Source organism: Acanthisitta chloris, unplaced genomic scaffold (assembly GCF_000695815.1).
Source record: "Acanthisitta chloris isolate BGI_N310 unplaced genomic scaffold, ASM69581v1 scaffold24559, whole genome shotgun sequence".
NCBI classification, from domain to species: domain Eukaryota; kingdom Metazoa; phylum Chordata; class Aves; order Passeriformes; family Acanthisittidae; genus Acanthisitta; species Acanthisitta chloris.
In genome coordinates this window covers 36140-61259 of record NW_008692509.1, presented here as the reverse complement: position 1 = coordinate 61259, position 25120 = coordinate 36140, and the positions used below count along the sequence as shown (strand labels likewise).

The 25120-nt window shown below is 41.5% G+C and overlaps 2 protein-coding genes across 2 annotated transcripts in view; both read right to left on the bottom strand.

The window, feature by feature from the left end:
* Positions 1 to 7628, bottom strand: part of LOC103809834 (solute carrier family 2, facilitated glucose transporter member 11-like) — an 8344-nt gene extending 716 nt beyond the window's left edge. Inside the window, exons 1-10 of the mRNA XM_009082702.1 lie at positions 7605 to 7628; positions 5787 to 5885; positions 5180 to 5340; positions 3519 to 3643; positions 3162 to 3291; positions 2433 to 2581; positions 1689 to 1876; positions 1431 to 1541; positions 846 to 947; positions 607 to 682 (exon numbers count right to left, since the gene is read on the bottom strand). Coding sequence (XP_009080950.1) covers positions 607 to 682; positions 846 to 947; positions 1431 to 1541; positions 1689 to 1876; positions 2433 to 2581; positions 3162 to 3291; positions 3519 to 3643; positions 5180 to 5340; positions 5787 to 5885; positions 7605 to 7628 — 1165 coding nt within the window. The remainder of the gene's footprint in view (positions 1 to 606; positions 683 to 845; positions 948 to 1430; positions 1542 to 1688; positions 1877 to 2432; positions 2582 to 3161; positions 3292 to 3518; positions 3644 to 5179; positions 5341 to 5786; positions 5886 to 7604) is intronic.
* A 3267-nt stretch (positions 7629 to 10895) lies between these two features.
* LOC103809835 (solute carrier family 2, facilitated glucose transporter member 11-like) lies at positions 10896 to 19681 on the bottom strand. Its single transcript, XM_009082703.1, has 12 exons — positions 19658 to 19681; positions 18994 to 19092; positions 17988 to 18148; positions 17689 to 17813; positions 16122 to 16251; positions 15829 to 15977; positions 15041 to 15228; positions 13880 to 13990; positions 13703 to 13804; positions 12658 to 12733; positions 11596 to 11723; positions 10896 to 11266 (listed from the first exon to the last, which is right to left on the bottom strand). Exons 1-12 carry the CDS (start codon positions 19679 to 19681, stop codon positions 11060 to 11062), a joined length of 1500 nt encoding a protein of 499 aa, XP_009080951.1. The 3' UTR covers positions 10896 to 11059.
* Positions 19682 to 25120: the final 5439 nt, after the last annotated feature.

Below are 25120 nucleotides of genomic sequence, written 5' to 3'. Positions count from 1 at the left end.
ATGGCAGTGGCAGAAGATGACAGACAGGCAGAGTAGGTGCCCTGTTGGTAGGTGGCCTCTGCTATGAGGGTGAAAGACCTTGAGTCCAGGAAGGACTGCAGCTGTTAATTTACATTTCTCTTATACAAACTGGAATGCCTTTTCTGGTGCCAGTGGATCTGTGCAGTTCCATATTGCACTGGTAATCATTATTGGTGCAGTGATTTATAAAACCAGCTCCTCTTTCGGCTCCTGTGGTCAGTTCCACCTGAAGCATGTTGGTAGGCATAAGCTTGACTTGCTAAGCTAATGAAGAGGATTACTATAACAGACCTGACAATGCCTAGAATCCTGTTTTTAGCTGAGTACTTAAAAAAATCTTCTGAAATTTCTGTCTCAAACCCTCTGGAGAAGACCGTGTTTTAAATTATTTTGATCCTGTGGTCAGCAGTAGAATTAGAGATGTCTTTATCCTTTTCCTGCCTCCCACTTGACCATGTCTGCCCTTCCCTCCTGAATTTCCAGAACATTTTTTACCATGGCGCTAGGCTGTTCTTCCTATGCCAGTTATGTTGCCAAACAATATAATACAAAATTTCCTCCCAGCATAGCCACTGATGTACTCACATGGTCCAATTCCATAGAAGACAACGAACAGGAAGATCAAGACAACGCTGAAGTAATGCATCCAGAAAAACTGGTGCTAAAAGTGAAAAACCAGTGACATCAAACTGTTAGACACATGACAGAATAGCAGAGCTCTGTATTTTCTGCCACTGGCTCAAGGTTGTGTACATATCCTATAGGCAAGACTGGAAAGCTGGGCTGGTGCTGAGCAAGCAGCCAGGAGGCTGCAGCCTCTGTACCTGCAGTGACAGGGTCATGGTAAGGAGTGCTAGCACAGAACACATCAGTGTGTATCCGACCCACAGCAGCACCTTCCTCCCAAACCGGTCTATGAGAGTGCTCTGAAAAGCAGAAAACACAGGTCATGAATCCCAGTTCTCAAATAATTCTTCATGTGTTCTTTGCAGGAAATATATCTGAATCATAGTCATAAATCAATGTCATTTGAGTCTCTTAATTCCAAAAGAATTTGATTAGCTTCTTCAAAGGTAACTCATTATTCATTAAGCTGTGTTTATTAGTCAGCTCTACGCTGTTTTTAGGCAGTTTGTGTGCTGGCATATGTTGAATTGTGCATACACACACACACACACACACACTTCTAGCTCAGAACACCAGAAAATTATTTTACAGAATAAAAATGAGTCTAAAGACATACACTCCTGCAAATAATTTGGGAAAAGAATTGCCTTTTATCCTGCATGTGTTTTTGCAGAAGCAGGAAGATGTGTCTTAGGTTATGCAAGCTCAGTTATAAGTAAGGAAAAGTACAAGTGTTGACCACAGTATTTTTTTCCTTCCCACTGAAGTTTGAAAAGGCTTACACAGAGTATAGAGGATAAGCATTCACACAACCCAACTCCCAGGGACACGTATGGGATAAGGTATTCTTCAAACTTGGCTGTGTGGAACACTTCAAAAGAATAGAAGTATATCTGAAAAATGCAGAGAGGAAATGCACCTGTGAAAACCGTGTTGCAGTTGAGATGCCATTCTAAGCTGGTGTAATAACATTGACTTTGAGGAGTTTGTAATGCTGCCTAGTGTTGTCTCTTGTTCTGGGGATAAAGAGGGCACTCAACTGCATTGATTCCACAGAGCTGCAAGGTGGTCATGACCGTCATCAAAATGTAAAGTTGCCAGCGCAAAGATCTCTCTTTTATTACTTCAAGGACACGCAAAGTTTTTGTGCTTGCCATTGCACCCTTCTCCTTCATAATGTCATCAATTTCTGCTTGGTGGTCTCCTTCCCCCCAGAGCTTCCTGATGGCTGTTGGGGAGAAAGAGGGATGTGGATTATTCTACCAGTATAGTCCATCACGAGTGGTTACATTAAACCCTTTAGCCTGCCTGTCCATTGGTGTAGGTGGTGCCAGTGCTATCTGCTTCTGCCCTCTGGTTGCTGCTGGGGCATTAGGCAGTTGGAAGAATTTTTTCTCTCTGGCTGTCAGTATAGCATAGCATATGTGGAACTCACTTAATTGTAAACAGAGTAAATATTTAGGTACATTTTACTTAATATACAGAAAGAGCTGCTTAAACAGCTTCCTTTAAAGAAATCAAGTGGGAAGTGTTAGACTTGCTGATACATATCTACATTTCTTGTCTTAACAGATGAAAAGTGACTGGGTGAGGCCCAGGTTAATACAGACACGTTGTCATGGGTGCCTCAGCTGTTGTACTAAGGGAGTGCCTCTGCTCCATGGCACTGCCCTGTGCTGCACAGCTCTGTGCTGCTCAGCTCTGTGCTGCTCTCTTGTCCTCTGCAGGGGCTGTCACTAACATGTCAAATGAAGTGAAGTAAGTGAGGAAAGTCGACACTCTACCTTTCCTGCAGGCTTCCTCATTACCCTTCTGTATCAGGAGGTAGGATGGTGAGTCAGGGAAAAATGGGAGGGTAACCAGTTGAACCAATGCTGAAAGTCCACTAGATGCTAACAACCATGGCCACAAAGCTTCGCTTCCTAAAATCTCCCTGGAAAGTGTATGTGAAACAAAATTATGCTGAAATAATGGAATGAATGTTCAGGAAGTTTTTCTGAGTGATGAAGATTGCTCAGATTCCATTCAAGAGTACAGTGGAGCAAAACTCTGCATCCATAATTTGGCAAAATTCACAAATTTAGATGTTTTTATTTCTGACATTTTATTTTAAAGGAATTATTTGGTATTTTGAAAACCTCTCTAAATATCACTGGGACCCAATATAATGTCAAGAGAGCTGATGAGACTCATTTGACCACTGTTTGGCAACAGGACCAAAACGTTTTGCTAAGGCTTTTCATGTAAGTACAGTGAATTTTGAAGGGGAAGTCAGCTAGTAGAAAGGGTGTGGAAATCAGAAGAAATCAGTTCATGAGTAATTAATTTTCTGCCTCCTATATTTAGAACTATATGTTTGCCTCAGATATGATCAACATTTTTCTTGTGGCATGAGCTAAGGCCTATTTTAGGGAGGATGAGAGTGTTTCTCAGTCACTGACTAGGTGGGAGGTTAAGGTTCTAGAAAGATTTCTACTTTCAGTGTAACCTGATAGAAAGACTGGAGAATTTACCGTAGTCCTATAACCTGTCCTGTGAGTTTTCCCAGAGTCAGAAAAACAGCAACTGTGGAGTTGGTAAATCCACGCAGCTTCTTGGGGGATATCTCTCCCACATACTGAGGATGTATATTGAGGGAAAAACCTTGAACACAGAAGAGGATAAATGACGGTTAAAATATTTAGGAAAATTTAGCTTTCTGACCGTCTTCTCTTCTATTCATTCTGGCATTTAGGTGACTATTTCTTGCAAAAGGGATGATGTCCTTCCCTTTTATTAAGTGGCTAGTAAGAATCATTCTCCAAGAATGGCTGTGCAGACAATCCCTGGGCAGCCAGGCTGCCTGCAGTCCACAGTGCAGGAGCACATACCTGTCCCGATGCCGTAGAGAAAGCGTCCGACCAGAATCATCTCAAAGGATTTGGCTGTTTTACTAAAGGCCATGAAAAGGGCAGCTACCAGCATGATCAGGTTGGTGCACATCTGGCACTTTTTTCTGAAAAAAAAGAAAGAAAAAAGCCCTTGAGAATTTAGTGTGAAATGAGAACCTCTTGTACTCTTTTGACTACTCTTGCTGTGAGATGAAGCGTGGTACAGCCATTCCTAGTGTTCTGAGGAATGGTTGAGATAATTTTGACTTTGGATAATCAAAATGATTCTCTAAAATTTGAGGATCCTTCAGCTTAGAATTTAAACAGTTGGACCCCTTCATCATCATTTCCATAATACAAGTGGGGAAAGAGAAAGAACTGGGCCAGTTTGTCACCAAGATTTTCAAATGGCTATAACTCCTCATCAAATGTCAGTCTGTTCTCCAGAAACAGTCTGAGTCTACAGCTCCCATTCTAGAATGGCTCATATTAAAGACACTCTTGGCTGAATGAATCTGATCTGAAATGGCAGAAAGAGTTTTGACCAGCATACTTCAGTAGTCACTCTGTGAATTGTGGGCTGCTGTGCTTACAGCCATGAGGTCTCAGGCTCAAATCAAAGTCTTTTGCACTCAGATGTTTTGTCATGATGCTTGTTAGACAAGACTCCTCTTGCAATCATTAAGGATCCACGGACACCCTGTGTTTAGACTGTGATTCAGCAATTAGGTTATCGTGTGTGAAATAGCCCATGGGAGAAGTGCATGATCTTGTTTCCAGTCTTGGGAGACCCTCTGCATGTGGGATGAGGCAGTGTCCCACAAGAAATTTCTTGGGGGCACTTACCTGATAGGAAAGAACACAATTGCAGGCAGGCTAAGGTGGTTTGTTGAGACCCATATGAGGGGCCTCTGGATCAGTGCGTTGTGGAGCAGATCTGTAAGAGGGTCACACCAAGCAGATATGTTTGCCAATTTCTCTGCAAATGAAATTAGTGGTGTTACACACAAGGCACTGAGAACAGACCAGACTGGTGAGGATCCTTTCTCCATCCAGTGGAAATGATAGTTTGGCACTGATTTTCTGTAAAATGGATTCCCAAGAACAGAGATGTCTCTTGGACATTTGTTTCAGTGGTGGTTGTATCTTTACAGTGTAGTTACACTCAATTTATTGCTTTCTCTTCATATTTTTATTCAACTGGATCTGAATATTTCATCTAATGTCACCACCCCAAAATGAGTGTGTTTAAATGGAAATCTGGCTCTTCTTTGGCACTTAAGGATGTCTCCCAGGTGTTGAGTCACTGCATATAATGTGTCGCAACATAAGACACAGAGCTCCTTTATTGGGGTTTGAAAAGCTTGGGAGATCTTTATGGGGGTCACAGGGGAACTTGAAGAGATTGTGATCATATTCTGCTACTCCCAGAGGCATTGATCCAGTGATGTGATGGTGGCTGCAGACTTTAGGCAATACAGTTCCCTGGAGAGGGCAGATAAGACAGAAGACTGTTTGCTGCTTGGAAGAGGTGGATGTGCTAGGACACCCTATCAGTTGTCTTCAACTGAACGGCTTCAACCAAAGAGAAGAGATTTATTTGTTCACCTTGGTATTGCCCTGTGCTTTCTGACCGTTGAGCTGTTACAAGGAACACTTACTTCCTGTATTTTGTAGTCAGGTAGCCACAGCAGAGGCTTCCCAGGAATCCTCCTATCCCATAAACAGACACAATGAAGGACCACAACAGCATGACTGTCTCAGGATGGAGGGGAGAGCCATGTCGCTCTATCCAGGTTTCATTAATAAACTTCCTGATGTGCTGAAAAATAAAACAAGATTGGCTGGATAATGGGTATAAGATCCCTTCATATTATGTGGCTGTTGTGCTTTGGATCAAGCCTGTGGTTCTAGTATTAGACATACTTTGTGATTTTCTCAGACTAAAACAAGTTCACTGAGATCCCATTGCAAAATCTGCAAGTCTGTATCAGTCAGGAAGCTTCCTGGCAAGCACCCTAAGAGCACCTTTTCTGCCCTCCTTTTGGGGCTTGTATACTGCATGATTATTATACTTACTTCAACCAGAAAATGCTATCCTGTTCTTTAGGAGAAAGACTTCCCTAGACATGTGACATTAACAGGCAGACAAAGAAAAGGCATAGATGTATCAGCTGAATGCTCAGCAAGTTTGAGGTTTCTGGGAGAACACAGAGCTCAGACTCTCCACTTTGTGTTTTCAGCCTAGGGAGGTAGATGGCTGCTTACCACAGAAGGATAGTTGATGACAGAAATGTGGAATCCATATGGGAAACTGCCACCAATTCCCAGCACCAAGATCATTTGAAATAGTCCCCGGAACTGAACCTGCAAAGCAAAACCAAAATACTCCATCAGTTTCTCATTAGCCTAGATTTCTGCAGGGCCACACTGATCTTTCTTCTTTGTCCCCTTCAAATCCTCTTGAATTTAAGCATTTTTCAAAAATCCCTCTAATCTACTTCCCTCTAATCTAATTTCATCGTATCTTTAAGCATAGTTAAGAAAAGATCCTTTTAATGTTCAGCTTTTTCAGGAAGGCATAGACTACAGAGATAGGATAATAATTTGGAACAGCCCCTGAAATTGCATTCAAATAAAAATCTTCCTGATTTGATTTGGGGTTTCATTTCTCCTTTCTCAATATTATATTTTCTCTGTATATTTAACCATGGAACTATGTGCTTCACATCTTCCAGGCTAGGGAGATGCTGTCTGTCTATCATTTCCTTGGTCAAGGATTTGGGACTGAAGTACACTTCTGATGAGTGAAATAATTTCAACTGTAAATAAGGAGAAAACATAACATGTAACTACTTAGACCATTTTGAGGTATGTGTTAGTATAGTGGAGTTATCCTCAAACAGCTTGGATTGTCCCTAGCAAACCAAACCTAGGACAATGGAGATTTTAGCCCCACCAGGACCTGTGCAGGGTCCTTTGGGGTTTATCTGCTCTCCCTTGTTGTTCAGCACATCACAGGCCAGGCCAGTGACACCACCTCTGCAGAGAGGACACTGTGCTCTGTGTCTTTTCCTGTCATGTATGAACCTTGGGAGCTCACAGCTCTCTGAAATTCAGTGCCTGGGCGAAGGGAAGCTGGTAGAAAATGCAATCAGGCAGGACAAAGTAATGCAAATGTGAATAATGCTGGACTGGAAGATACTTAGAAGAACACTCCTTTTTATGGCTCTTAGGCCCATCTTTTGAGAGCTCGTAATTTAATTAAGCCACGTCTGGATTTCCCAATTTATCAGATGACAAGAACCAAAAACCTGTGGACCGGAAAGAAGACTCTAAATTTCCTTGGAAATCCTGTCTCAAATTCAATGGATTTGCTAATTGGCAAAACTATTAAAACAAATTAAGAACTCACCCTCTCACTCTTTTTTTTTATCTTATTTTAATACACTTATAAACTAACAATTTAATATTTAGAAAGAAAATCAAAATAGCTTCATGCTGGCAGTTGAGAAACAGAGCAAGAAATACAGATTACTTCTTCCCTGCTTAAGAGTATGGAAACTCTTGATGGGTTTTATTAATTATCTTATGATGAAATGAAGGAAGTAGTTTATTTTAAAGCTTATGTCATGATTTCTTAGCCATTTGCAGTACAGTTAATATATTCATTATTTTGGGAAGTAATCAGAGTGGTTAATAATTAGTATTGTTTTCAGTAATTCAGAAGACAAAAGTAAAGTAGCATTGTCAGTGGTTGAACTGCCCGAGCTGTTGTTAGTCTTAATTTGATTTTATTTTATTTCATTTCATTTTATTTCATTTCATTTCATTTTATTTTATTTCATTTCATTTTATTTCATTTCATTTCATTTCATTTCATTTCATTTTATATTGCTGCCTAGAAATTACTATGCAACACGATCTTCATGGCCCCATTGTTCTTGGTGGTGTTCAGACACAGAAAGGAAAGATGGTCTCCATACCAAAGGAACTTACTACCTTTAAAGAATCTGAATCTTTTGTATCATGTTAGCTTTCTCTTTTAAAAGTCAGAGCCCTGAGGAAAAGTGGCCAGATACTCACCAGGTCAGAGAAGAAGGCAGCCATCCTCTATACAAGAGCTGATGCCTCTTGCTTACTGGCTAGTACGTGCCAAAGGAGCCAAATGCTCACATTAAACAATAGCAGTATCAGTGAACTAGTCCCATGTTATTGAAGTTAAATTTTACTTCAGAGGTTTTGGAGTTAATTACAGATATTTCAGCAGTCGTACAAAGTTTAGGATTGTTGGATTAAATATTTCAACCAATGGTTATGTCTAGCCCAAGTAAACAAGGTGGTTTCTCTTGCAGGGAAGCTGGATACTTCATGACCTCTGTCTTGTGCTAGAGGGATCAGGAACTGAGGCATCAACTTTGAACAGGATTCCCATAATCACAACTTGTTCAGTTTTCAGTATAAGCTGAGAAAATAAAGACAAAGTTATCTGTTGGGAATCTTAGATGGGGCTTGGACAGTGAACTATAGGACTTTGACATATAATAGGAAAGAGCTATCCTTTCTTCATGTGATGCAACTGGAGCACGTCGTAACTTAATCATTACTGAAAGGAACTGAACTGCTCCAGGATTTTGAAATGGGGTGCAAATGTAACGATTCTACAGCGTCATACCAGGCTTGACCAGCTAAGTATTTAATAGTAGCTGATTTTCCTTTGCGAGCAGAGAGAAAGATTCATCACGTACAGTTTTGTCTGGCATTTCCATGAGTCAGTTTATTTATTTCTGTCTGCAATGAAAAACACAGTTATTTTGAAACTGTTTTGTAACCTCCACAGCTGGATTGATGTCTCTTTCTTCTGTGAGATAATCTCAGGCTTTAACTTCATTTATTTCACAGTTAAGAAGGTTTCGTATGTATGAAGTTGGCAAATGGCTTAGTTGTCCCTTGCCATTTACACATTTACACTTCAGTTGAAGAAGAGGATGAAGAAATCATACAGGGTTTGTTGGATGAAAGCAGTCATATTTGCTAGAAAACACATCACATGCATAGTCACAGAGTCTCAGGATAATGTCTGAACTGCAGCATGTGGCACCACCTGGCCATCTCTTCTGGCACTGTGCAGGCCTCGGCGTGAACTTGACTTCACTGTTGATGTGTGCTCAGAGTTCATGGGGGGATTGTTTCCAGTTTAGGTTCTGCAGCAGATAAACTGTTGATAGAGCAAGGAACCAGACTGTCCCTTTGATGCCAAGAATTAATTTCCTTTTCTGTAAAGTTGTACAAAGTTGAAACAACGTGGCGTACATCTGACAGTGGGAAGAAATGCCATGTTAGGTGTTGGTATCTGCCTTGCTCAGATGATATTGGGTGAAGACACAAACAGGCAATAATATGTAGCTTTCAGCACGGGGGATTCCTTAAATGCAGCCTGTCTCTGGAAGAAAATGTGCATTCCTGAAATTTCTGAATGACTGTCCTCTCTGTCCCTGTCACCTCCCATGTATATTTGAACCATACCTTCTTGCTGTTTCATCCCTTGACCAGACTGCCACCAGAATACAGCTCATGCTCCACTGAGCACAGGCAAAGGTTGGCCTCTGCTCCAAAGAGCTGTTCCACTTCGTTGTCACATTAATGTTGCTCTCACTTCCTGGTGAGGATCTTCTGGGGAAGGTTTTCCTAATAACACCTAATGAATAACTGAAATCAGAGAAGTGGCTAGAGAGCCTCTCCAGCAATGCTGCACATTGCCACTCTGCTCTTGTTTCCAATGACTTCAGGGACTGCTGTAATGGAATGAAGGATGTTTTCAGAATGACTGGTAGGGAAGAGAGAATTCTGTTTTGCAAAAAGTTGAGACTTCCTTTCTATCTTGGTAGCTGTCTCCAAATGACTGGTAGTTTTTAATCATGTTGTGTGTATATGGAACAGTCTGTACATGGCAGTGTTCAAAGCCAGGTGGGATAAAGCCTTGAGCTGCCTGGTCTAGTGGGAGGTGTCCCTGCCCATGGCAGGGGATTGGGACTAGATGATCTTTAAGGTCCATTCCAACACCTCAACATTCTATGTTTCTATGAACACCAGAAAATTACTGAGTTTTCTGACTTTAAGGACACTTGATGTTTCATAGATTATATTTTAATGAGAAGTCTTAAGTGTCCCTCAATAAAAAACCACCGGCAATAATGAAAAGCCACAATGGTGGAAGGGTATGCACACCAATAGGTTTTTCTAGTCAGCTGTCCCTGATGGAGATCATGATGTGGGGAAAGAAACATTTGTGGAGGCTAGAAGTTTTATTACAAGGCAGTCTGCCATTTTTATTATGTTTAACATTGACAATTAAAAATTAGCAGCAATTCAGCTGAACAATTGAATTCTTATTTAGAATAACCTTATTTGTGTTGAAGTAAATATGCCATTCAAAGAAACAGCAGAGGTAAATCCACTTATTTTACCTTACAGGTCTAGTGTTTGGACTTTAAATTGTATAGTGTGCTCCACTGTGAGCCTCAGCTTTGTTCATGGTCTTTCTAATAGTATTGCTTTGCTACTAGGACCATGTTAGCATCTCATCAATAGAGGGAAACATGAAGAATATGAGACACTTTCTAAAGAAAAGAAGAGTCTCAGGAGTCTGTGTATCTCCAAAACAAGTTTCTGGTGAGATCAGTTCCAGTCTGAGGCAGTTCTTCTGGGGTAAATTTGGTCCAGGTAGCCAACAGTCACACAAGGAGAGGAGCAGTTCAACTGCTGTGGGATTCACAGCCCATGAGATGTCTGTGGGAACTCTGCTCCTGGAAGGAGAGCTACAGACTTGAGATGACAAAAGTGACAGGCATGGTCGCACAGAGTATCTAAAATGACTCTAGGTCCTTGGGGTTTATGGTGACTGGATTCCATCCATCAGGCCTTTAGCTCTATTGCCACTGAAAGGCAGTCCAAAATGGTTCAAGTCTGTCAAAGTAGATACTACACAAGGACAACATGGCATGGTGCATGGGAACCTGGCAAGATTTGATTATTCAGTTGAGTCTAAAGAAACAAAGAATTTGTCTCCTATTCCACTAAATTTTTTCTTTAATCTGTTATGGATTGAACCCTAGCCAGAGCTGGCAAGCCAAGAACTTCACTGTTCCCATTTCAGGGCTGTAAAAACATGTTCAGAAATCATAGAGAGAAACTGGATCACAGGTCTTTCCTTTCTCTGTGGTCAGCAGAGTGTTTAGAAATTCTACATGTAGTTTCAGTGTGTATTAGTTGCTCTGTTAAGAAGAGATTTTCACATCAGCAAGTTAAGCCAAAATGCTCATGATTCACATGAGTCTATGCTGTTAATATCAGCCCTCATCCCTTTTCAGAGCTGCCCAGAGTGGAGTGCTTGAGAAAGGAGCTGATTTGGCAAAACGGGAACCTTGTAAGAGGCAGATGGGAAAGCTGACAGTCCATTTGAACTGACTTACTACTCAGAAAATGACAAATGTCTTTTTGTTTTCTTCTTTGTAAGAAAGCCTGATTCCCCTTATGGCTGGTCAAAGCCTAGTGCAGAAGGTGTAATCCTCTGTGATATGATTTGGAGTTGTTGGAAGACGTTTATTTTTAAAGTTTAGCTTATTGAATTCTTCTGTGATTTCCATGATTGATTTCCCTTTTGTTTCTGGAAGGAACAGGTGGATAATTGTCCCTGAAATGAAAAGTACCACCATAGAGATGAGGAAGCAGAAGTGCTTGAGTCTTTCCTGCAGGGAAGAGCAAAGGAAGAAAGAGAGCAAAATGAGCATATCATTTCTTTTGTCACTTACTTGGCACAGTTTTTGTATTTGTGTCCCAAAGTACTTTGAATTTAATAAGGAATTCTTTGCATTTTGACCTTTGAGAAATATTTTGGTCTGAATAAGTATCTTGAGCAAACCAGGGCCCTTCAGGTACAAAAGTGGACTTGGCAGAGCAGGTGGCAAGACCACTCTAGACTGACATAGCATTGTCATCTGCTGCTGCTTGTCTTCCTGATCCCATAGCCAACTCAAGCTTAGTGCCCTTGGGGAGCATCCCAGGCAAAGCCACTCACCACAATGAACGGGAAGGTTGTTCCAATCACAAAGACTCCCGTCCAGTTGAGAAGTGAACTGACCACAAAGGCAGGTGGTCTGCAGGAGTGCTTGAAAATTTCCACCCTAGTGGAAACTGTGGCACCAGCTGAAAGGAAAGAAGAACAGGAATTATTACTTGCTGATGTGTTTGGTTTCAGCATTTGAATGGAGCGTTACTGTTATACAGTCAGCAAATAGATGCTGCTATCATGGACTGACATTCAGCACACTTGAGTATGTCACTGTTTTTTACAAAAGAAAATGTTTGTGGTATCTTATAAACTGCTAGACATCAGTTTGTTAAAGTGGGAAAACTTTCAAATAAATTTATTGGGGAGATCCAAGAATTAAGCAGTTTACACTTGAGGAAGTCTGAACATCATCTCATGAAAGAAGCTGTGTCAGGATGGAATGGCAATTATTATTGCTTACAAGAATTCCCACCATGATTCTGCTAGATGACCAATGAGTGATCTTCCCAGTTTCACTTCCTGGGCATTCCAGTTATGTTTTGGATCACAGGACTTCAACAGTTTTGAGTTAGGAAAATAATTCAACCCTGCCATGTGGGAAGGCAAATATTTGAAAGATTAATAGCCTCAAAAAAAGTAAATGTAAAGAGTATCAGGCAATAATTGCTAGGGAAGGGATTACTCCAAAGCAGGTTTTCTGCACTGCTGTCTGTGTGGGATAAGATGTAACATTATACAACAGAATTTAAAATAACTCTTCCTTTTCTTTTTCTCTTTTTTTTTTTTTTTTTTTTTTGGTATTTTTAAAAAATCTTTTACCCATCTGCTTTTGCTCTGTTTTTGCTGTATTTTTCCAGTGTGTTCCTTTCCTCTTGTTAGCAAAACCCAAACCTGATGGCATTGAAGTTTGTGGCCAATGACTGGACTCACAATGTTTAAATGACTACAAGATTATGTTAAATGAATTCACTTATGCTAAATATTATGCAATATAGTGCAGTATGTTACTAGCCATATTAGTAAGCTCACATGACTCAATTCCTTTATTTCCTTTGACTGAGCACTTACCTGGCCCAACTGCAAAGACAATTACAAACAGGATAATGAGACAAAGACTGCAGTATGGCATCCAGAAATACCAGTCCTGGGGAAAAAGAAACCCAACATAACAAACTTGTGGGTGAAAATTGTTAATAACCATTGGTGAGAAACGCTCTTTTTTTCCAGCAGTCACCTCAAGAAAGGAATGTTCAGTGTGTGGGAACTGACAGAGAGATGTGAGTGCTTTTTTCCTGTGGATGGAGCCGTGAAGTTTTTGTTAGGTGTGCAGAGAAACAGATTTGCTAGTGCAGAGCAGCTGTCAAACTTGGAAGGCTTCAATTAAGGAAAGTCTGAATAGTCCTTTTCCACCCTGTCTTCCTTTCTTCTTGACCTCATAGTGCTTCCTCCAGCACTTGGAGATATGGGAAGGCCAAATCATATCTTTCTTCACTTTGTTAATTTATAGATTCAATAACTGGCACTGAAAAGGAGCTTTCCTAGATCTTAGTCAAGAAGAAATGAGACTCAGTGCTTCAGGAAAAGAGATTTCCCTCTCCTATGTTCATGAACAAAACCCTTCATGAACAAATCAGAAATGGAAGTCTGCTGCCACCTTGCTTCAAGGCTAGTTTTACAGTGGTATCCATGCAGTAGCTCTGGAGCAGTACTTGTAACCCAGGTGACTTGCTTCTGGAGGAGCCACAGCAACCACACAGAGGTGCCATTGTTAGAGAGGTGAAATGGTCTCCAGTCTGTGAACAGACAGTGCATTCCCAATATCTTCTGCAGCAAGGTTAAATTTCAAATTAACTGATGCAAAAGGTCTGGGGTGCTTGCAGTCTGATAAAATGAGGAACCAGTGCTAGCCTCCTAGGGTTTTATGTGCTCGTTGCTAAGGTCATGGGATCACTTGTAAGGAAAACAGAATACTAGCTGAGAGAGAGTTTAATCCTATGTATAGCCAAGCTCTATCTAAGCCTCACTTTCCTTTCTCAGTAGTGTGGTCCTGCCTGTGAGCAGAGGTCAGAAATAGAACAGTCAGAGAAATCTGCTGTGAGAGAGGTTTCCTTACCTGTAGGGAGAGAGTTACGGTGATAGCAGCTAGCAGTGAACCCATGATCCAATAGCCTCCTCTTATGAGCACTTTCCTGCCCAGTCGCTCAATGATGGAGCTCTGAAGGGCAGAAACCACACTGGTATCAGTGCCAGAGAGCAAACTGTGCCCCGTTCCCATGGTAATGTGACTTACACAGACTACAGCAGCTACGAGTTCAGAGAGTCCAACAGAGAGGGTCATGTAGGAGATCATATTTTCATCAAAGCCAGCTGCCTGGAGGACTTCAAAAGTATAAAAATAAATCTGGAAAGAAAACCCCATAAAAGAGTAAGAGGAGAAAATAATTGGTTTCTTACCCATACCTGTGTGATACTGCCCTAGATAGGAGCTGCTAGTCAAAGAGCTCAGCTTTGGAGCAAGCTAGAGTTCTGCACTCTTTTTGGTGGTGTTGACTTTATTAGCAGAAAAAATAAGATAAAATTTAATTCTTTCATTAATTAATTTGCTGAAAGATGAAATGCTGGGATAATTGGACCTCCAACTGCTACAATGTAATTAGGTTTGCAGGATCCTGGTTTAGGTGCTTTCAGAAACTGCCAGGTATGTTCTGTCTTCAGAGCCCGTCCAAAAACATCCTTGTAGGATACCCTCCAGAAAGAAGAGTGTGGGTTATAGAGTCATGAGGGGGTAAAACAAGCATCTTTTCAAGGGTCTCTGTTAGTGTGTGGAGACATGCTGAGATGATAAAGATTCCAGTTTAAGCTTTGTTAGGCTCAGCTGTGTATTTCCTTTGCAGATGTTGGTGCATTGTGCTGTTAGAGGTGAAAGAGTCATGCAGGCAAGTGCAAGGCTGTGGCCTCAAAAGAATCCCAGGCAAGTGGTGCTGCAAGGAAGAGCAGAGCTGCAGAAGCTGCAGAACAGTGAGCATGCTTGTTGGTTAGCTTTAAAGGCAGAGTGAGCATACTGCCATCCCAACATCTTAGGGTGCCAAAAGCCAGGGGGCAAATAGCAGCAGCTGCAGCGAGCAGTCACATACAGCTACACTGCAGATGTTGCCAGTAGAGGGTGGGCTCCTTTGTGAGAGTGGGCTCTGGGGCCTGTAACAGCTCCCAAAGGTGGCTGCTCAATGAGTCAAACTACACAGGAAGGTAACTTCAGCAAAGACCAAGAGCTGGGCAGAGGGATGCCAGAAGGAGAGCCCAGCCAAGCTTTGCTGCCCTGTAGGAGGATTGGCACACAGCAAAGTGTGGCCTGAGAAGCCTGAGAAAAATGGAGGGAACTCCTGTGAGCCATGATGTCTCTCTTAGGGTTGTCAGTAAGTGCTTTGAGACTTCAAGGGGAAATACACTCAACTGCATTGATGCCACATAGCTGAATTGTGCTGGTCAGAATAACTATCATGTACAGCTGCCAACGGAAAGCTGGTTCTTTCACTAGTTCCAGGACACTCATGATCTTGGTGTTTTTCATTGTTGCCTTCTCTTTCATGATGTCATCAATGTCTGCGTGGTGTTGGCCTTCACCCCAAAGCTGCCTTATGGCTGTGGAGGAGAAGAAGAGCGAGACCTGCCATGTTAATTCGTCTCTGTTCCCTAAGAAGTTTGTTGAGTAGGTGATGCAGGTGTCTGGCAGCCCAGTCTGCATGGGCTGGGGCTGTGGTGAGAGACAGAGATGTCCTAGAGGGTGTTCCTGAGCCCTGGTCCCCTCCTGCACAGAGGGACCTGTGTGACAGAGGTGCCCAGTGGGGTGCACAGTGACTCCCTCCCTGCCCATGGGTCCACTTTTCTCCTTTCCTCCTCCTCTCAGGGTATGAGCAGGGTACACAGCCAACAACCAGAGCTGAGGGGTGCCCTGTGGAGCCTTGAAGTGCAAACAGCCATTTTCATTTAGCATTTATCACTGATCATCAGACTGACAGTGCTGGTGGTGTCAGCTGAAAGGTTTTGTAATACAGAACTATAGGGAGAAGTAGTTTCATATTCTATATGGGAACTCCGACAAAAATATACTTGGTAGGTATTCACAGAGCCATATTGGAAATGAGCAGGGAGAAACTTTGTCCTGTTTATTTTTTTTCCATACAAGGAAAGCAAACATCCCCAAAAAATTGTGAAGAGCACAAACCTGGAGCCCTCAGTTACCTTTTTTGCAGCCTTCCTGGTCTCCTTTATGCATGAGGAGATATGGTGGAGACTCAGGGAAGAAGGGAAGCGTGAGCAGCTGGACCAGTGCTGGGAACCCACAGGAGGCCATCAGGATGGGCCACATGGACTGGCTGCCCAGCAGCTCCCTGGCAGGGATAAAATGTGTGTATAGCATAAGAGTTCATTGCTTTGGTTTTGAGGAGAGAAAGGAATGGATGGAAAAGCAGAGGAGGAAGCAAAAGGTAGAAGGGATCCAGAAATTAATTGTGTGGAAATTGATTGTGTAATACCTTTGTCCTGAAATTTGCCCTACGGCTTTTCCCAGTGTCCAAAAGAAAGAGGAAGTAGAGTTTGCAAATCCACGTAGCTTCCTAGGGGAAATTTCACCAACATATTGATGATGTAGAGGAACACAAAGACCTTGAGGTGAGAAGAGAATTATGGGAGAGAAAAATTCATAACCATTGGAAATAAAATTGGGTATAGATAATTAAGCATTACAGAATATAGATGCCTCAGGCACCAAGTTGTTTCTCATACCTCAACCCACATAGGAGAGTTTTTTCAGTACTAGATTTTCTAACTCTTTCTACAGAAGTATTTGGTCCTCTTTGCATATAGCAGTTTCCTGATCTTCAGAAATGTACGGTTTTCTCTTTGAAGTGCAGTTGTAGCCTCATCATGAAATCTCCTGTGAGCCTTAGCATATTTCAAAGGACACAGAGTGTGCTAATGCTGAATAACTAAACACCCTGTAGTAATATTTAATACCCTTGTAGTTAACCCACACAATCTCAGCCTTTTCTGGCATAATGCTATCAAAGAGCTGTATGGTAGATCCATGGCAGATTAACACACACAGTGCTATAGTCAATGTTGGTTTGTATATGATTTAGGTGGGGACACAAGGATTTCTTTTCTGCTGTGCTGCAATAATTTTGATGGTTTCAGGCAGCTGATGTTTCCATCTATATGTGAAATACTTATTAGCTCAGACATGCTGAATACTAGTCCTGGAACAAGAGCTATTTCCTGACATAGTGGTCACTGCCCCTTTTATCTGTTTTAAAAGCAACATGTTCTTCTCTTGGCTTTATGTGGTGGCAAAGCACTCTCTTTGGTTTGCAGTCTCTTTAACAAAAATCAGGTCTTTGCATGAGGCATGATACAGGTTCTAGAACACCACAGGATTTCTGTGGCTGAGCAGTTCTCAAACTCTAACTGCAGTTCTTCAATAGAACTGTCTGTCAGAGAAGCAATGTACAAAACCTGCTTAGTTGAAAACCAGGCATTAGCTTCTAAGTGAACTCCCTAGCGAGTTAAAATAGGCATCCCTGTGAATATCCAAACAATGGAAAAGCAAGTTTTCTGTAGGGTAAAAATGCAAGGACTAGTGATACCAGCACAGGATGTTTTTGCTGCATGTGGCTCTGCTTGGCAGGAGTTATTTTGCTTGATTAAGCCCAGATCTTTATCCTAACCCCAAGGACTTACTGCTTGGAATACTCCCCCTTATGAAAATACTACTATAAACCATATAATTTTCAGTATTGCTAACCAAAATTAAGATGATAATATACATATTTTTCCTTCAGAAAAAAAGCCCCTTGTTTCATACAGAATCAAAACATTCCTGACAGCTCTGCACATTTATACACTTGGCAAAGCTGAATTTCATTTAGTATTGGTGAAATTAGTAATAATTATGCTTTTTATTGTTGGGTGTTATAGAAGATCTTCTGAAAAAAAGATCACTGGCATTAATCTTTTATTTTCTTAGTGGAGGGTTATTATTTACTTTCAATAAAGATGTAAAATTTTGTGAGAGCCTGATGAGCTGTGGGAGGAATCACTCACCTGCACTTATCCCACACATGAAACGTCCGATTAGAATCATCTCAAAGGACTGGGCGATTTTACTGCAGCCCATGATAGATGCTGCCACTATCATGAGCAGATTGTTGCACAGGAGACATTTCTTTCTGTAAGTGCAAGACAGTGAAAAGATGTTTTGTAAATCAGAGGGGAAATGGCACTTCAGCTCCTGCCATGCAGGGTGTCCTGGGTGAAATTGTCATGCTAGTTTTGTGACATTACACGTATGTGGTCCAGGACAAAATAAGCCTTTCTATGCTTGTGTCTTCAAACATACATACTTGCCATATTTGACAGTGAGGTATCTACTTCCTGAAGATCCCAAGAGACCTCCTATCCCAAAGATGGACACGGTGATAGACCACAGGAACAGGAGGTTGTCCTGTTGGATGGGGTAGCCATATCGCTCCAGCCAAGTCTCATTAATGAAAGCCTTAACATGCTGAGACAGAAAAGAGTTTTCATTAACAGCACCTGTGACAGCAGTGCATGTATTTTATTATATTTACAGCATAACTTTGTTGCTTCAGCTAAAGTCACTATTTCATAAGGACTTTGAAAGTGTGCCTTAGCTAACAGACATGGTGTAATAGCTTGTGCTATGTTCATTTTACCGTTAAAAGGAGTTCAACCTCTGGGTTTTTGTCCTTGAAATCTGAGGAACTGAGGCATGGACTAAAGAACAGCACAAACACCCCTGCAAAGTTCTGCAAATGAGTTATGGGTTTTCTCTCACGTACCTGCCAAGAATGTCAGCTTACACAGCTCCCTGTTCAGTGCAGTTCCTAAATACCTTTTCACTCAGAACTTAGTGCTCTGAAGCCAGAAAATAACACTTTTCTTGCAAGGTGATCCTTACAAAATAATGTCTTCCATCTAGACCCCAGTATCTTTAGTGGAAGTGATCAGTGGAGAGAAGCAGACGTTTTCCTAGAGCATGGCTCCCTTGACATGTTCTATTTTTCTGTGAAGATGAGTAACTATAGAAGTATCAACTGAAACCACTGAAGTAGGCACAAATGCCGTAGGTTTTTAGGGGAGACAGATGCCACCCCAGTAAGTGTGTGTCTTCTGGGGAAGTTCTATGAACAACTTGCAGATCTCTCTTTTCTTCTGTTTTCAACACTTTGACATGTTCTGTTTTTCATGTAGCACAGCATAGCAATTGGGAAATGAGAGGAGAATACTGTGATTAAACCCTTCCTGACTGCCAGAGAGGAGATCCTCAAGCAACGACGTAGGCTCAGTGCCACCATTAACCAGTGTGCTATGTGCATCTTTGCCTACCTGAGACATGTAGGTAAGGCTAGAAATTTGAAAGCCAATTTGGAATGTTCCACCGAACCCCAGGACAGTGATCATTCGAAAGAGCCCCTGGTACTGTACCTGCAGAGGGAGAACAAAATCTTAAGCTTGTAGCCATACCAGGCTCTACTTGTAATGTTGCCTTTCATTCTCCAGAAGCATCTCATTTGTTCAAGAAATTTGCAGGTAGGGATGTTCCCTCTGCTTGCCCTGGTGTGAGGCATACATGCTCCTGTGACTTCCCTACATCCAACTCAAGGAAATACATCTCCCACCAATATCCCTGTCAGGGTGCCACAGCTGCCAAGACCCAGTTCTGTTCCCTGCCTTTCAAAACCTCTGCTTGCCCTCTCTGGCACTAAATAATTAGTGATACATCTAACAAAGCTCTTTTTTTCAGAAGATGAGCAAATATTTTCCAGTAAACGGAAACATGTAAGCAAAGTTAACATATTGATTTCGACACGGATGGCAGAGCATATGATGTACCAACATAATACCCCCAAATGGTGGGCAGAACCACTTCCAGGATGCTTATAGTGAACAGGACCCTCGTTGTTTTTCCTGAGATACTGGTTTGATTTCCTTTGAAACACTAGTAGCATACAGAAATCTCACAGATGTAAATACCCCAGCAAGTACTTACCAGGTTTGCTAGGAAGCCGGTCATGTCTGGCTGGGGACTGCTTGTCCAGCGTGTGATTTGTCATCACAGGCTTCTGTGTCTCTGTCTCCTGCCTCCTGCTATGGCACTGGGCATTTGGCTTTGGGGATCAGAGTTAAATTTTTACTGTTTCATCTTGACTCACTTATATTTACCTCAACCGGCCAAAGTTAACACTGCCAGATTAAATATTTCAGGAAATAATTGCATCTAGTCCAGTCCACAGGGGGAAAGTTTCAAAACAGAGGAAATTTGCATCTGAGGGCTAGTGAAGGCTTTGGAAAGGGAAGGGAGAAGAGTTTAGGCAAAGTAATCCAAACAGTTTTCCAGAATAGTAAAATATTTTTATGATATAGACTGATGTGTATATCTGCCATAATCTGCAGAAAGCAAGAAGCAGCTGGTACAAAGTTTAGGTACTGTTATTTATTAAGTAAAATATGTCTCTGTTTCAGAGTCATTGGTATAGTAAATGTTGTTATTAGAAGAAAAACAGGCAGGTTTCAAAGCCTAATTCTGCTGTGAGGAAGGGTATTTGTTGTCTCGTGTTTATGAGGGTGTTTGTCTGCCAGGTGTGGTGAAAAAGCAGTAAGAGACAGTGTGCCCTGGCAGAGGCTTTCAGAATAGAGCATCATTCGGTCCTGAATGCTCCACTCAAAAGAACCAGTAACTAAAACCCACTTTCTCATGAGAGTCATCAAAGAAGGTAAATATTCCCTAATGAGTTAGGATGGGACAACTGGGATCTTAATCCCTCAGGTTTCAGCTTTGCCACAGAACAACTCCAAAACCAGTGTTGCAGGCATGGAATAGTCACCTTTGGCTCCCAGACGTTCCTCTCTTGTGATGGGAAGCTTGAACTGTAGCTCTACTTGGCTTCTGCTAGAGGTAGCACTTGGAAGAAAAGAGGTTGGTTTGCTTAGGGCTTTCATGTGTGGTTGATGCCCTGTGCTGTTCCTGCCTTCAAGTCTTCTGCTCACTCTTACTCATGCCAGGGGACTGTCCCTGACCCCCAAGGCCTGTGGTGGGGGCAGATGGGGCTATGGGGTTATCCTGAAGCCCTCAGCAAATGCTCAAGCTCACCCTCGGGACTTGTACTTACTGTTCATAAAACACAGAATGCAATTATTTACAGAGGGGTTCACTGCAAATACTGCGAGTCTAAAGAAATTAGAAAAAAAATACATGTTAATAATAAAACCTGAGTTACTTGTGTAATTCCAACTATTGCCTATATAACCACAGAGCAAATGCTGTTTATCCTGGCTGGCAACAGCATTTAGCATGATTTGACAATTTTGGTAGTATTTTCTCTTGAACACCAACACTGGAGCTGGTTGCATATCTATTTATTGTTTCAAAATGTTAGTGTTTCCCTTTCTATTACTTCTTTTTTTCTCAAGTTCAATGGAGGTGTAGGGAGTCTGTATCCTAAGGCTTCCCACACTCCTTGAAAATAATTACTGAAGCTCTCAAATAGGAACAAATTCTACTAGCTCACAGTGAAATTTTTCATCAGTTTGGGGACTTATGGTGATTATGAGCTGCACATGACTCTATAGCACGGTGCTGTTTCACCTTATGAGCAATTTTTAGGCTAATTTAATACCAGGATTTTACCTCTTGTTTTTTTTTATCAAGTCAATGGAATTGACCATTTCTGTTAAAAATGTCACCTATATTATTGAAAAAGCTGTTACACTGTGGAAGTTCTGCATGGTTTCATGATTAAGGAATTATTACAGAGTTAAGGAGATCTTGTAATTATATTTTTTGTATAGAGGCGTAAGAAATGCTTGCTGTGAAATGGACAAACACATGAAACTCACCTTCATGAGGTGTGTTATAAATCTGTCTAAAGGGCTGAAAGCTGGGCTAGTTCTAAACCAGCTTGAACCACATACTAGATTGCTCTTTGTGGATGATTGAAGTCATCTGCAGTTTAATTTCACACTGAGAGAAACTCAGTGGTTTCTTCTAGGTTTGATTTGAGGTTTATTATAATCCAAAACCGAAAATGAAATTCTTCATAGTAAAATCACAGACTGAAACTAAAGAAGGTGTTTGGCACAAAACATGGTGTGAGTGAAATCTGCAAGTTTAGCATGGCACATATTTTATGGTACAATGACTTATTGATTATTGACTGCTTTCAGGTTTTCAAGGTGTTATGAGAGTGACTTTCATTCATGAAGATCCCACTTGTGTCTATGAAGAAATATTCATATCTTTTTCGATAATAGAAGACAAATAATTTGCTTCTCCTTTTACAGCACTTCAAACATGATGGCAAAATTATGACAATGATGGGAAAATTTTACTTTGTAGCTGTTTAAATCCAGTTTGTTTGGCTGCTGGGACATTAAACACAGCAGTGTTTAGGTGTGAAACAGCAACGGAAATAAAATAGTTAAAATTTCCTCGTTTCCTGAAGGCAAGAGAGGCAGGGTAAGTAGACAAAATAATTTGAGGTGTTGCTTGCAGAAGTATGAAAGAGAGGCCTTGGCATGGGATTAAAACAGCAGGCAAACATTAATGTTGGCAGGTTAATCATAGACTGTCTGGTTTACCAGTAACTGCAAGAGATGCAGCAACAGTGAGAGTTTGGGAGAACAGACCTCCTGAGGTCTGGCACACTGGGGTAGTGCAGCCTGGGAGGATGAATGCTGGAGATGGAAAGGTTCATTAAGCCATGAAGTGCTGGAAGTGCCCAGCAAGGCAAGGAAGGATTGACTTCTTGCAGGGAACACTGGAGCTGTATCAGAGTCAGCATGGCTGGACTTCACAGGAGAGGGACAGAAGGATCCAAGGCTCATGTTTTTAAACCAGACATGGTGCTGTGTGACAGGGATGAACAGTCCATCTGCAATGTTCCTGCTGTGCTTCTGCTGAGACCAGTCCCTGCAAAAGGATCAGCAAAGACAAAGTGACAGTGACCAGGTGTACAAGATAAAATTCTCTTCTGCATGTGCAGAAAGGTTGGGAGTCCTGAAAAGAAGCTCTGAAAAAGAGAAAGAGGAGAGTAAAATCAGGGAGAAGGGACTGAGAAATGAAAGTGGAAGTTACCACAGCAGACCAGCTACTGACCTGGTACAGTGCCCATAGTAAACCCTGATCCTAACATCTATTTTTCCATGTGTCTACTGAGTAAGACTCCATGGCTTTAATGTCTGTTCTGCACAGTTCAAAAGTACTACCACCTACAATGGCACCTCATTGTGGAACCTGTGCAAACTGGGGAAGAACAGCATGGAAGAAGATAAATGTTACATTTGTGTTCCATTTGGCCTCATGCTGTTCTTTCAGAGTCAGGCATTAGAAATTCCCCTTTACAAAGTGATTAGGGAAGCTGGAAGCTGCACTGCCACAGAGGGAATGGGGGAAGAGGGCATGGTGGCAAAAGAGCCCCTAAGATTTTGTCCTGGATTCAAGCAGCACCTTGTTAGGTCTTTAGGAATTTGTGAGGTGTGGAGGCACAGAAGCTGTTGTGGGCAGGTTAACATACCCGAGCCAGTCTGGCCCCAGCGTTATTGCAGATTAAGTGTCCATAATTCAAAATTTCTCTCCTTAAATGACATGATGTGTTTACATAGCACCTTTCCAGGTCAGTGAAGCTCTGTCTTTTTCTGTTGGGTAGGTAGATGGTGAATACCAGTTTTGCAAGTAAAGAGTAGTAGATGGATGGGTGAAAACATGTGAAACCAAATCAGCAGCCAGTGGATGGCCAGGGTGAAATCTCATGACTGCTTGACTCCCACCCAGATACATCTTTTGCAGTGTCTGCAAGCTTAAAATGAAGAATTTCCTTATGGACACCTAAGAGTTATTTCAATGTGTGGAGATGGGCAGATAACCAACTACATTAATGCTAGGGAATTGCAGATTTGTGGCCACAGTAATCAAAATGCACAGCTGCCAGTGCAGAGTTTAGTCTTCCATCACTTCCAGCACACTCAGGATTTTGCTGTTTTCTTGTGTGTCTTTTGTTTTAGCAGATCATTCACTTCTGCTTGGTGCTTTCTCTCACCCCGCAGTTCCTTCACAGTTGTGCACAACAAAGAGGAAAGCTCGATACAACTGTGCTATTCATGCATCATGATATTTGTATATGCAGATCTTTTAGATTATTAATTAGTTATTCCCCTAAGGTTTCAAAGATCATAATATCAACTGGCATGGCAGGAGAACACAAGTGACCTATGTTTATATCCTGTATTCACAGTCTGCAGATATAAACCCCTATCTCACAGTTGTCATATAAACCTTAACTAACACCATACAGTTTTTATGCAGAGTTACAAAGACTTGCTGCATCTGGACAGATTTGTTGGAAAGGATTTGTAGTAAATTGGTGAGGTAATGTATGCAGTTTGCTGACAAGGTGAGACAGCTCCCAGTAGGCTGCCTGCTACTTCATTTGGTTTCAAGGCCAGGCTGGATGAGACCTTGTGCAGCGTGATCTAGTGAGGAGGTGTCCCTGCCCAGGGCAGGGGGTTGGGACTAGATGACCTGTAAGGTCCATTCCAACCCTTAAGTTCTATGATTCTATGATTCTATGATTTAGGTGGTTGTGGTACCCAAATCACCTCATTACACCTCATCTTACATGGTATCTTTTGAAAATTTTGCCTGCCCATGTTAACATTTGTTAAATGGCAACTGATGTGTTCGTTGCCTGGGCATGCTCACTCAAAGGTAGCTGTAGTTGACTTCTTATTCTTATCTTCTGCAAAGAAGGTTGGGTGGAAAGAGCTGGGAATGAAAAGTCAATGGAAACAATATGCAATTTGCTTTGGGAAGCATCCTTTGCGTTTCGACCCCACTGTCAAGGACTCTGAAGATGCTGTATCTGCTTTTATTACCATGGCTGAGATTTGTTCATAGAGATTTGAAAGGCAATTGTGAAGAACCCATCAGTTCCCAGCACAAGGAGCATTACAACCAACCACTGGTACTGAACCTGCAAGGAATAGTCCAAGCTCGTCACAGAAGGAACTGGTGATATCATAATCCCTGCATTTCTAGGATATCATTGTGTTTGATGATGCTTAAACAGAACATGCAAAGCATCAATGCAAAAAATAGTCAGCCAGATAAACTTCTGGATTTTCAGTTTGCTGCTCTTGTTCATACTAATTGACTAACCAAACTACAAAACCTTTATTTTCAAATGCACCATTTCATATCACTACCAGCTTGAAAGCTAAATAGTATCACACTTGTATGTGGGAGCAAGAGGGAAAATGGTACAGAAACACCTCACCAGTTAAGAACTTTGGGAATTTTAACCCTTTTTTTAATTATTATTGTTAGTTTTTCTACCCAGCTAGAACTTCCTTCAAAGTTTCTGTGATGTCCAGAAAGCTTATTCTGTGTCTTTGGGATTTTTAATTTTAAATGTTAGCTCTAATTTTTACAATAACAAAATTAGAAGGATTATCCTCT